The following is a 12,500-nucleotide window of genomic DNA, read 5'->3' as shown; positions in this document are numbered from 1 at the left end:
AAATATCGCGCGTTTTTGTTAATTTAAAACCTAAAACACTTGACTTAACAAGTCTTAAGTTTAAAACTATTTTAAAAAAAATGTATATCTTGTTTTTAAAGCTTGATAAATTCGGTGTTGTCGAACCATCATGGAGATTTCTCAAAGTTGTAGGAAAATATAATGGCTTGAGTGAGTAAAACTAAAGTTTTGAGGTCTGTGGTGTTCGTGTTGGTATCGCAGCACTCTTTATCGGGCTCGTTTACACACACAGGGCGGTGTTAGTGCTGGAGGGTTTGAATCCCGGTTCAATCCAGTCATTCACATACTGTAACTAAGCGCCACACCCAGGCTAGAAAACACAGCAAACTGTCGATAGAAATCACGCTGTAGCCTGCAGGCAAAATCAGAATAAAAACATTCAAACGCAAAAGAGAAACTCCTGGCTCCTGATCATTTCAATATTAATAATACTAGACTTCATTGAGGGGAGCTCTGAACCCCAGGACTGGGTGCAGCAGCAGCAGCAGCAGCAGGGCTAGTGTGAGTTTCTAACCCTGCTCAAACTCCTGGCTCCTGATCATTTCAATATTAATAATAATAGAGTTCATGGATTGAAATCGGATGCTATCTCACTCCACCTGGGACTATATGTTTAATATAATAACCTTCAATAAGAAAAATACACAGAATAGTAGCAAATTATTATTATTATTATTATTATTATTATTAGTTTATTTGGCAGAGGGCTGGATCGCATCACTATCAGGGTCTAGTGCTATATATTATAAAGACATTTCAGAGGGCTGGATCGCATCACTATCAGGGTCTAGTGCTGTATATTATAAAGACATTTCAGAGGGCTGGATCGCATCACTATCAGGGTCTAGTGCTATATATTATAAAGACATTTCAGAGAGCTGGATCTCATCACTATCAGGGTCCAGTGCTATATATTATAAAGACATTTCAGAGGGCTGGATCGCATCAATATCAGGGTCTAGTGCTGTATATTATAAAGACATTTCAGAGGGCTGGATCTCATCAATATCAGGGTCTAGTGCTGTATATTATAAAGACATTTCAGAGGGCTGGATCTCATCACTATCAGGGTCTAGTGCTGTATATTATAAAGACATTTCAGAGGGCTGGATCACATCAATATCAGGGTCTAGTGCTATATATTATAAAGACATTTCAGAGGGCTGGATCACATCAATATCAGGGTCTAGTGCTGTATATTATAAAGACATTTCAGAGGGCTGGATCGCATCAATATCAGGGTCTAGTGCTGTATATTATAAAGACATTTCAGAGGGCTGGATCGCATCACTATCAGGGTCCAGTGCTATATATTATAAAGTCATTGCAGTGCTTCCAGTTATTCATTTACAGGTGTGTAACGCATTCACTTTGCTTGATGCACTTTGCACGTACTTCAGAAGAGATCTCGCTGGAAATCCTTGCAGTGCCTCTGCATTAAATGAATCAACCCTTCACCTCCCTGAAAGGAGATCTAGTCTGTCTGCGGTGGAGGGAGGGAGGAGAGTGTGTGTGATTATATAGCGTTGATTACTGCCTACGTTATTTCCTGCTGGGGGGGGGGGGTTAGATTTGGCCATGTGCGAGGCAGCTGTGTGTCGTTTTATTTTTCTATAGCTGGATGTCCGTGCAGCCCTGTTGGAGTGCAGCAGCTCCTCCGTCTCGGCCGCGGCGCTTGCCCGTGCCTGGGCCGCGTCGCTTGCCCGTGGCTGGACGCGTCGCTTGCCCGCGTCGCTTGCCCGCGTCGCTTGCCCGTGGCTGGGCCGCGTCGCTTGCCCGTGGCTGGGCCGCGTCGCTTGCCCGTGGCTGGGCCGCGTCGCTTGCTCGTCGCTTGCTCAGCTGCACTCTGGTATTTTATATGTGAGTCATGGTAAAGGCAGGATCTGATGAATATAATGCCGGCTCATCTTTTTTTAACAAGCGCAGTTTTTCTCCAGGCGCGTAGTGCTCGGCACGCGATCGCTGACGTGCGAGAGGACAAGAGGAATTCTGATAAAACCGTCTGTCATTTTATTCACGTCTCGTGTGTTGTTGTTTGTTTACCGGGACGGTATTCCAAGGTCGGGTCCTCCTGTGTGTGTGTGTGTGTTTCTTTCCGATGTGACGTACACAGATTAGAGTGTGTGTGAACTCTGCATGAGTCGCAGAGTCACTTACAACAACGTCTCAATGGAAGGACAGAGCACAGGGAGGTTCAGTGACTCGCTGGGGGTCACACACGCACGCACACAGGGAGTGAGCTGGGATTTGAACCACGAGGAGCTCCTGGTTACCAGCCCTTTCCTTCACTCCCGGGCCCGCACCGTCTCCCTGTAAACACAGCTCTGTCAGCGGGGAGCTGGATCAGCACCAACAGGGGAGGCCGGTGAGGCACATTTGACTGGCAAATGAGAACCCGGGTGCTTTGCTTATACTCCCTGCTTGACTGGAATCGGGCTTGGAGCTGAGGGAGAGATCAGCCTTAAGCACTGCCTTCAGCTTTTAATATACAGTGGAGGGAATCTGTAATTCTACGAATCCTCTCATTCCCCCCCCTCCAGCATCTCAATACAGCCTGGGACGCAGAGAGATTCATTCAAAAAACTATTCTCGTCACTGTGTAATTATAATTTCAAACATATCTATTTTTATATCTTCTTTCAATCAAAGTGGAATCTGAGCTGCTTGATGCTCACTCCCCAAATCGAAGACTCCCTTTTGAAGTTATTTAAAAAGACTCTTAAATAAAATGACACCCCCCCCCCCCCCCCACCCCACGCTTAACCCCAAACCACAGCCCCCCCCCTCCCTCCACACGTCGACTCAGCTCACATTGCTCTCTGGGGAAGGGCTGGGCTCGGTGTTCGCTTCACCCTATAGGATGACCTCCTCTGGCTTCACAGAGTCACAGGAGGTAAAGAGCTGCTGAATGCCGTGAACACGCTGAACTGCGCGTGTTGCGCCTCTCTCTGTAGTTTCACATGTACAGTAACCCGTCGCAGACCCGCCCTCGCTGCACTTTGTAAACCTGTGCGTTTTGCTGCTGTGTGAATGACCCGACACTAACGTCACTGTACACAGGAGCCCGTGCGGCGCGTGAACAAGGGTGTTTTCTTTGTGTCGGTGTGTTTTGTAAACAGTGTGTGTATTTGTTGTAGTTAATTAATGGAGTAGCTGGTGCTTCTGGGACAGACAGCCTGTCTATCTGTCTCTCTATCTCCCTATCTCCCTGCCTCCCTGCCTCCCTGCCTCCCTGTCTCCCTGCCTGCTTGCTGAGTGTGTGGTTTCTCAGCCGTGGAATCTGAATCTGCAGGCAAGGTGTGTTCCAGCGCGGCGTAATGTGTGTGCTTGTGTGTGTGTGTGTGTGTGTGTGTGTGTGTCTCTGCATCGCTCTGTGTGTGTGTGTGTGTGTGTGTGTGTGTGTTTCTCTGCATCGCTCTGTGTGTGTGTGTGTGTGTGTGTGTGTGTGTGTGTTTCTCTGCATCGCTCTGTGTGTGTGTGTGTGTTTCTCTGCATCGCTCTGTGTGTGTGTGTGTGTGTGTGTGTGTGTGTGTGTGTGTGTGTGTCTGTGTTTCTCTGCATCGCTCTGTGTGTGTGTGTGTGTGTGTGTGTCTGTGTTTCTCTGCATCGCTCTGTGTGTGTGTGTGTGTGTGTTTTTCTCTGCAGCGCTCTCTGGTGTGAGGATTGTGTGTGTGTGTGTTTCTCTGCATCGCTCTGTGTGTGTGTGTGTGTGTGTGTCTGTCTGTGTTTCTCTGCATCGCTCTGTGTGTCTGTGTGTGTGTCTGTGTGTGTGTGTGTGTGTCTGTCTGTGTTTCTCTGCAGCGCTCTGTGTGTGTGTGTGTGTTTTTCTCTGCAGCGCTCTGTGTGGTGAGGATTGTGTGTGTGTGTGTGTGTGTGTGTGTGTGTGTGTTTCTCTGCATCGCTCTGTGTGGTCTGAGGATTGTGTGTGTGTGTGTCTCTGCAGCGCTCTGTGTGGTGTGAGGATTGTGTGTGTTTCTCTGCATCGCTCTGTGGTGTGAGGATAGCTTGTTGGAAGTGGGGAGTCCAGAGTCCATGTGTTTGTTTTTTCGCAGTCTGTGTTTCATCTACAGGATTGTGTGAAGGAGGGAGGGGGGAGGGGGAGAACCAGTTTTGACCCAGGCAGGCAGGCAGGCAGAGAGGCAGGGAGGGAGGCAGGCAGGGAGGGAGGCAGGCAGGCAGGGAGGGAGGCAGGCAGGCAGGCAGGCAGGGAGGGAGGCAGGGAGGGAGGCAGGCTGGGAGGGAGGCAGGCAAGCAGGCAGGCAGGGAGGGAGGGAGGCAGGTCCTAATAAAGTGTCCAGCTGCTGTGTGTGCTCCCAGCCTGGATCTGTGGAAATGGTGTTTGCATCAGCTGCCTCCCGGGAGTGAGGCTGTGATGCACTTGCTGCTATTAGTAACCCTTCCCCTGGGTGTGTGTGTGTGTGTGTGTGTGTGTGTGTGTGTGTGTGTGTGTGTGTGTGCGTGTGTGTGTGCGTCGCTGTGCCGGCTTTAATGAGTCCCCTCTCTCTCAGCATGCTCCGGACGGTGAGTGACTGGTTCTGGTGGGACCGGCTCTGGCTCCCTGGTAACGTGACCTGGTCGGACCTGCAGGACCGGGACGGACGTGTCTACGCCAAGGCCGCTGACCTGTGGGTGACCCTGCCCCTCGCCTTGCTGTTCATGGTCATCCGACAGATCTTCGAAATGTGAGCGCGGGGGGGGGAGCGGGAACTACTGATTTTACAACATAACATTATTATTATTATTATTATTATTATTGTGATTCACCGCAGGCTGGTTTTACGTCAGCCTGTCTTTCTGCACCTCGTGTTTTGTGTGTTTTGCATTTTTTACTAATCAGGTGAATCTGTGTCTCTTTGCGTGTGTCTGTGTCTCTCTCTCTCTCTCTCTCTCTCTCTCCTCTCTCTCTCTCTCTCTCTCCTCTCTCTCCTCTCCCTCTCTCTCTCTCCTCTCTCCTCTCTCTCCTCTCTCCCCTCTCTCTCCCCTCTCTCCCCTCTCTCCTCTCTCCTCTCCCTCTCCCCTCTCTCTCCTCTCCTCTCCTCTCTCTCTCTCCTCTCTCTCTCTCTCTCCTCTCTCCCTCTCTCCTCTCTCTCTCCTCTCTCCTCTCTCTCTCCTCTCTCTCTCTCTCTCCTCTCTCCCCTCTCTCCTCTCCCTCTCTCTCTCTCTCCTCTCTCTCTCTCCTCTCTCTCTCTCTCCTCTCTCTCTCTCTCCTCTCTCTCCTCTCTCCCCTCTCTCTCCTCTCTCCTCTCTCTCTCCTCTCTCCTCTCTCTCTCCCCTCTCTCTCAGATGGGTAGCCACTCCTCTGGCGCGTCTCCTGGGTGTGAAGGATCAGACCCGGTTGAAAGTCCCTCCCCGCCCCGTTCTGGAGAACTTCTACACGACGACCTCGAAGCGACCCAAACCGGCAAGTGGAGCAGATTTTTTATTTATTTATTTCTGTGTTCGCTTCACCCTGTAGGATTTATTTCTTATTTCTGTTATTATTTAATGTGTGTGTCTCTCCCCTGTCCAGGCGGATGTGGACGCCGCGCTGTGTTAATGTGTGTCTCCCCTGTCCAGGTGGATGTGGACGCCGTGCTGTGTTAATGTGTGTGTCTCTCCCCTGTCCAGGCGGATGTGGACGCCGCGCTCTGTTAATGTGTGTGTCTCTCCCCTGTCCAGGCGGATGTGGACGCCGCGCTGTGTTAATGTGTGTGTCTCGCCCCTGTCCAGGCGGATGTGGACGCCGCGCTGTGTTAATGTGTGTGTCTCTCCCCTGTCCAGGCGGATGTGGACGCCGCGCTGTGTTAATGTGTGTGTCTCTCCCCTGTCCAGGCGGATGTGGACGCCGCGCTGTGTTAATGTGTGTGTCTCTCCCCTGTCCAGGCGGATGTGGACGCGCTGTGTAAGAAGACGGGCTGTTCGGTCCGGCAGGTGGAGCGGTGGTTCCGACGGAGACGCAACCAGGACCGGCCCAGCCTGCTGAAGAAGTTCCGCGAGGCCAGGTACCGAACCCGGGTCGGAGCACTGAGACACGCACACGCACACGCGGGGGTCAGAGTCACAGATAGACCGTTCACCCCATTGAAACACTCCGAGATTTCTTTAACACAGATTTTTTTTTTTATTATGTAGCAAAAACAGGTTTCCCCGCTTTGTTTGTCTTGCTTGCACTACAAACACAGAGAGAGAGAGAGAGAGAGACACACACAGAGAGAGAGAGAGGGAGGGAGACACAGAGAGAGAGAGACTCACTCACACAGACGTACAGAGTCCATACAGACACACACACACAGACCCACAGATGTACAGAGTCCATACAGACACACACACAGAGACCCACAGATGTACAGAGTCCATACAGACACACACACAGAGACCCACAGATGTACAGAGTCCATACAGACACACACACACACACACAGACCCACAGATGTACAGAGTCCATACAGAGAGCGAGCGAGAGAGAGAGAGAGAGAGACAGCATCCTTTTGTGTCTCCTAACAAGAGGCTGCGGTGGAGCTGTGTGCAGTACCCGCCACGACTCTGTGTGTCTCTCTAAACCCAGCCTGTACCCCCAGCACTGACCCTCCCTGCTGCCACACCCAGTCTGAGAGCTGTGTGCGCTGTACCCGCCACGACTCTGTGTGTCTCTCTAAACCCAGCCTGTACCCCCAGCACTGACCCTCCCTGCTGCCACACCCAGTCTGAGAGCTGTGCGCTGTACCCGCCACGACTCTGTGTGTCTCTCTAAACCCAGCCTGTACCCCCAGCACTGACCCTCCCTGCTGCCACACCCAGTCTGAGAGCTGTGCGCTGTACCCGCCACGACTCTGTGTGTCTCTCTAAACCCAGCCTGTACCCCCAGCACTGACCCTCCCTGCTGCCACACCCAGTCTGAGAGCTGTGCGCTGTACCCGCCACGACTCTGTGTGTCTCTCTAAACCCAGCCTGTACGCCCAGCACTGACCCTCCCTGCTGCCACACCCAGTCTGAGAGCTGTGCGCTGTACCCGCCACGACTCTGTGTGTCTCTCTAAACCCAGCCTGTACCCCCAGCACTGACCCTCCCTGCTGCCACACCCAGTCTGAGAGCTGTGCGCTGTACCCGCCACGACTCTGTGTGTCTCTCTAAACCCAGCCTGTACCCCCAGCACTGACCCTCCCTGCTGCCACACCCAGTCTGAGAGCTGTGTGCTGTACCCGCCACGACTCTGTGTGTCTCTCTAAACCCAGCCTGTACCCCCAGCACTGACCCTCCCTGCTGCCACACCCAGTCTGAGAGCTGTGTGTGTGTGTGTCAGTGTGCGTGTGTGTCAGCGTGCGTGTGAGTGTGTGTGTGTGTGTCTGTGTCAGTGCATGTGGGGGGGTTGTGTGTGTGTGTCAGTGCATGTGGGGGGGTTGTGTGTGTGTGTCAGTGCATGTGGGGGGGTTGTGTGTCTCTTTTGATTAGAAAACCTTCAATGTGTTAATCATTTTATTTATTTGACGTTTAAAAAAAAAAACTACCTTTTTTAAATTAACAAAGAGTGACGATTTAATACAAAAGATACAAAGAAAGAGAGGAGAGAAAGCGTAGACGAGAAAGAAATGAGAGAGGAGGGAGAGGACAGACAAGAAAGAAATGAGAGAGGAGGGAGAGGACAGACGAGAAATGAGAGAGGAGGGAGGAGGGAGAGGGCAGACAGACAGACAGAGCGTTGGACTGCGTGGTTTTGTCGGCGCGCCCCTGTGCTCAGAATGTATCGCTTTTTTTATTTGCAGTTGGAGATTTACCTTTTACCTTCTTGCTTTCTTTGCTGGCCTGGCAGCCCTGATTGACGTAAGTATAGACTCTCCCCTCCCCTGCTCTCCTCTTTCCTCTCCCTCTCTCCCCTCCTCCCTCCCCTTCTCCTCTCCCTCTCCCCCTCTCCTCTCTCCTCTCCCCCTCCCCATCCTCTCATCTCTCTGCTCTCTCCTCTTTCCCCTCTCCTCCCTCTCCCCCTCTCCTCTCCCCTCTCCCCATCCTCTCATCTTTCTGCTCTCCTCTTTCCCTTCACCTCTTCTCCTCTCCCCCTCTCCCCCTCTCCTCTCCCCTCCCTCTCCCCCTCTCCTCTCCCCTCTCCCCATCCTCTCATCTCTCTGCTCTCCTCTTTCCCCTCACCTCTTCTCCTCTCCCCCTCTCCTCTTTCCCCTCTCCTCCTCTCCCTCTCCCCCTCTCCTCTCTCCTCTCTCCTCTCCCCATCCTCTCATCTCTCTGCTCTCTCCTCTTTCTCCTCTCCCCTCTCCTCTTTCCTCTCCCCTCCTCTCCCTCCCTTAACCCTCCAAGTGTCATTTGAAGACAGGCTTCTTTGTAATTTTGTGGCTCATCTTTCCCCTCTCCCTGTTGTTTCAGTGTTCTCTCTGAACTGTACTGTCATGATAACGCGCTCTTCGTAATGTTAACGAGAGTCGAAATGTTTAATGCCATCAAATAACGTCAACAAATAAATAACAGCTCGCTGGGGTTCGTTCGTTCAGATGGATTGATTTAGTTATTTTTTTTTCAAAGAAAAAAATGATTCGATGCTCCTTTTTAACCTCAAGCAGTAGCAGATATGTTTTGTAAAAATCTGAAATACACGTGCGCTATAACATGTGATTTTATTAACAAATCATTTAGCGGCTTACAGAGACTAGAGGGGTGAACTCTGCATCATCAACAACAGCTGCTGCAGAGTCACTTCCAATAGGAGCTCGTTTGTTTTACGTCTCATCCGAAGGACGGAGCACAAGGAGGTGAAGTGACTTGCTCAGGGTCACACACACACACACACACACACACACGCACACACACACACACACACACAGGGAGTCAGTGGCTGAGCCGGGATTTGAACCTCCTGGGGTAACAAGCCCCCTTTTCTTTAACCGCTGGACCAGCAAGCAGTGTCTCGTTCAATTTACTGCTTCGAAACCCAGTCAAAGTGTTTTCACAGTTTTTGAAATTCCCGCTGTGCTCTCCCGGCCTCCCTCTCACTCTCTTCTCTCCCTCCTCTCTCTCTCTCACTTTCTCTCCCTTCTCTCCCCTGCCTGACACAGAAGCCCTGGTTCTACAATCTCAAGGACATGTGGAAGGGGTTCCCTGTGCTGGTGAGTAGAGCAGAGCTGTTAATGGGCAAACTGCAATTCAGTGTTTACCTGTGAAACAAGACTGGAGACCAGACTCCCGCTGCACAGCAGTGTGATCCAGTCTATCTATCTACAGGGACGGGAATCAGACTCCCGCTGCACAGCAGTGTGATCCAGTCTATCTATCTACAGGGATGGGAATCAGACTCCCGCTGCACAGCAGTGTGATCCAGTCTATCTATCTACAGGGATGGGAATCAGACTCCCGCTGCACAGCAGTGTGATCCAGTCTATCTATCTACAGGGATGGGAATCAGACTCCCGCTGCACAGCAGTGTGATCCAGTCCTGGTTTCACTGTGAGTTTAATAATCAGACACACCTGAGCTTGTTAGCTAGACACACTGGGGGCTGATCAAGCTGGTAGCAGTAAAACCTGGACTGGGTGACGCTGCTGTGGAATAGGAGTCTTGTTCCCAGCTCTGCTGTCTGGTCACTATTGAAATGGTTCCTCTCTCTTGTAGGTCTTGCTGCCCTCCCAGTACTGGTACTACATGATTGAACTGGGATTCTACTGGTCTCTGCTCTTCAGCGTGGCCTCTGACATCAAAAGAAAAGTAAGGGCTTAGCAATCGCGCTGTGTGTGCGTGTGTGTGCTGTGCGTGCGTGCGTGTGTGTGTGCGCGCGTGCTTGTGTGTGTGTGTGTGTGCGTGCGTGTGTGTGTATACATACAGAGACAGTCGCGCACACACACACACAAGCATACAGTTGAAGAGCTCTCTATCCCAGGACAGTCAGGATCCAACAGGATACTCATCAAGCACCAGAAACACAGAGAGAGAGACAGAGAGAGAGAGAGATGCAAAGAGAGAGAGAGAGAGAGATGCAAAGAGAGAGAGAGAGAGAGATGCAAAGAGAGAGAGAGAGAGAGATACAGCTCTGGCAGAGTTTTGCATCACCCTGTAGAGTGAACTCATTTTGCTTCATAAAGTCGAAGAAAACCTGCTGAATAATGTCCCGTTAAAATATCGAATCACACATCACAGCTTTGTACAGTTTTCCAGATGCTTAAGGAAAAAAACTGACATTGAGAAACGTGGCATTTTGAAACCTAACATGCAATACTGAGCGACTGTTGGCACTTCCTTCCGGTAGACTCGTGTGTGTGTTTTTTTTTGTTTTTTTTTGCCAGGTCATTTGTCGGTTTCTTCTGAGCAGGGTGTGTTTTGGGGCTGCGGTGATTTTACTGCAGGTTAAAAATTTGCATGGCGATTTTTATAATGTCTTCCGATGCAAATACTGGAAGGAGAGCAGAACGGAGAGGGGAACCTCCGCCATGCAAATACTGAGCAATCCCAAACAGGATGCGTCTCACACGCAACACGAACAGGAAACCACCGCATTCAAACCAACTGACCTCCCTGTAGGACAGCTTGCACGAGGGTCGCCCTGCCAGTGCCTCCGGGCATCTCTCGCACCGCGGCCGCGGGTCCGGGGGGGGTCAGGGGGGGTCGGGGGGGGTCGATTTCCTTGTTTAAATTCCATTCCAATTCCCTGGTAATAAATTCCATCACGTCGTTGATCAGAGTTATCAATTAGCAGCAGCGGTCTATTAAAATCGGCTTCTCACAACAGAGGCGACAAAATCACTTCAGCTGAAGAAGTCGCTGTTTGTGAGTCAGTTAAAACTGGCTTCAAATGAAATGCAAGCAAGTGAACAATCATTTATTATTTATTATTATTATTATTATTATTATTATTATTATTATTTCGTCTCTAAAATGTGAATTAATTCCATACTGACCCTGGCTTATTTTTCTCTCTCTCTCTCCTCTCTCCTCTCTCCCCCTCTCCCTCTCTCTCCTCTCTCAGGATTTCAAGGAGCAGATCGTCCACCACATTGCCACCATCGTGCTGATCAGCTTATCCTGGTGTGTGAACTTCATCCGCGCCGGCACCCTCATCATGCTGGTGCACGACTCCTCTGACTACTTCCTGGAGGTGAGGGGGAGGGGCCGAGGGGGAGGGGCCGAGAGGGAGGGGGTGTGGTCAAGGGGAAGGGGCTGAGAGAGGGAGGGGGTGTGGTCAAGGGGAAGGCAAGGGGAGGGGAGGGCAGTTTGAAAGCTGGTTCCAGGAGACCCCCGGGAGACCTAGTTTGAGGTTTGCTGTATCAAACCCCCAAGTCTCCCTGCCTGGTGTGCCGCGCAGCACCCTGAAACCTAGTCTCCTGAAACCAGGCTCCAAGCCTCAGAGCAGCTTTGGGAGATTCTGATCTGTGTGTGTGAGGCTCTGATTTTTTTTATTTTTTTTTGTAACGCTCTCCAGTCTGCCAAGATTTTTAACTACGCTGGCTGGAAGAAGACCTGCAATGCCATCTTCATCGTGTTCGCCGCAGTCTTCATCATCACCAGGCTGGTCATCTTCCCCTTCTGGTGAGACTCAGTCCTGCACTCTCTCTCTGTCTCGCACGTCCACAGTCCCATGGCACTGAGGGCGCTGCTCCTGGTAGGGTGTGTGTCTCTGGTAGGGTGTGTGTGTGTGTAACGGGGTGTGTGTCTCTGGTAGGGTGTGTGTGTGTAACGGGGTGTGTGTCTCTGGTAGGGTGTGTGTGTGTGTAACGGGGTGTGTGTCTCTGGTAGGGTGTGTGTGTGTAACGGGGTGTGTGTCTCTGGTAGGGTGTGTGTGTGTGTAACGGGGTGTGTGTCTCTGGTAGGGTGTGTGTGTGTGTAACGGGGTGTGTGTCTCTGGTAGGGTGTGTGTGTGTAACGGGGTGTGTGTCTCTGGTAGGGTGTGTGTGTGTAACGGGGTGTGTGTCTCTGGTAGGGTGTGTGTGTGTAACGGGGTGTGTGTCTCTGGTAGGGTGTGTGTGTGTGTAACGGGGTGTGTGTCTCTGGTAGGGTGTGTGTGTGTAACGGGGTGTGTGTCACTGGTAGGGTGTGTGTGTAACGGGATGTGTCTCTCTGGTAGGGTGTGTGCAACGGGGTGTGTGTGTAACGGGATGTGTCTCTGTGTAGGGTGTGTGTAACGGGGTGTGTGTGTAACGGGATGTGTCTCTGTGGTAGGGTGTGTGTAACGGGGTGCGTCTCTGTTTCTCTCCCCCAGGATCCTGCACTGTACTGTGGTGTACCCCCTGTCCATCTACCCCCCCTTCTTTGTGTATTACTTCTTCAACGGGCTGCTGATGGTGCTGCAGCTCCTGCACCTGTTCTGGGCCGCGCTGATCCTGCGCATGGCGCACAAGTTCATGACGGGCAAGGTAAGACACGCCAGCGGCCTGCTGGGTAATCTCGCTGCGCTGCGGATGGCAGCGCGGATTGCTGTTCTTGAATTCTCTCTCCTTTCGTATATATATATTTTTTAATACATTTTTTTCCTGCATGATTTCTTTAAAATAACAGCCCAGATTTATTATTTA

General features: G+C 51.2%; 1 protein-coding gene across 1 annotated transcript in view; it reads left to right on the top strand.

Moving 5' to 3' along the window:
* The window catches only part of LOC117969749 (ceramide synthase 2-like), a 14,409-nt gene extending 1,948 nt beyond the window's left edge, over positions 1-12,461 (top strand). The window contains exons 2-10 of the mRNA XM_059020635.1: positions 4,530-4,703; positions 5,305-5,422; positions 5,884-6,002; positions 7,761-7,818; positions 9,057-9,107; positions 9,610-9,702; positions 10,958-11,086; positions 11,411-11,517; positions 12,188-12,461. Coding sequence (XP_058876618.1) covers positions 4,531-4,703; positions 5,305-5,422; positions 5,884-6,002; positions 7,761-7,818; positions 9,057-9,107; positions 9,610-9,702; positions 10,958-11,086; positions 11,411-11,517; positions 12,188-12,446 — 1,107 coding nt within the window. The 5' untranslated portion in view covers position 4,530 and the 3' untranslated portion in view covers positions 12,447-12,461. The remainder of the gene's footprint in view (positions 1-4,529; positions 4,704-5,304; positions 5,423-5,883; positions 6,003-7,760; positions 7,819-9,056; positions 9,108-9,609; positions 9,703-10,957; positions 11,087-11,410; positions 11,518-12,187) is intronic.
* The last annotated feature ends 39 nt before the right edge of the window (positions 12,462-12,500 follow it).

This window comes from Acipenser ruthenus, unplaced genomic scaffold (assembly GCF_902713425.1).
Source record: "Acipenser ruthenus unplaced genomic scaffold, fAciRut3.2 maternal haplotype, whole genome shotgun sequence".
In the NCBI taxonomy this organism is placed as follows: domain Eukaryota; kingdom Metazoa; phylum Chordata; class Actinopteri; order Acipenseriformes; family Acipenseridae; genus Acipenser; species Acipenser ruthenus.
This window is presented reverse-complemented; position numbering and strand designations above follow the sequence as displayed.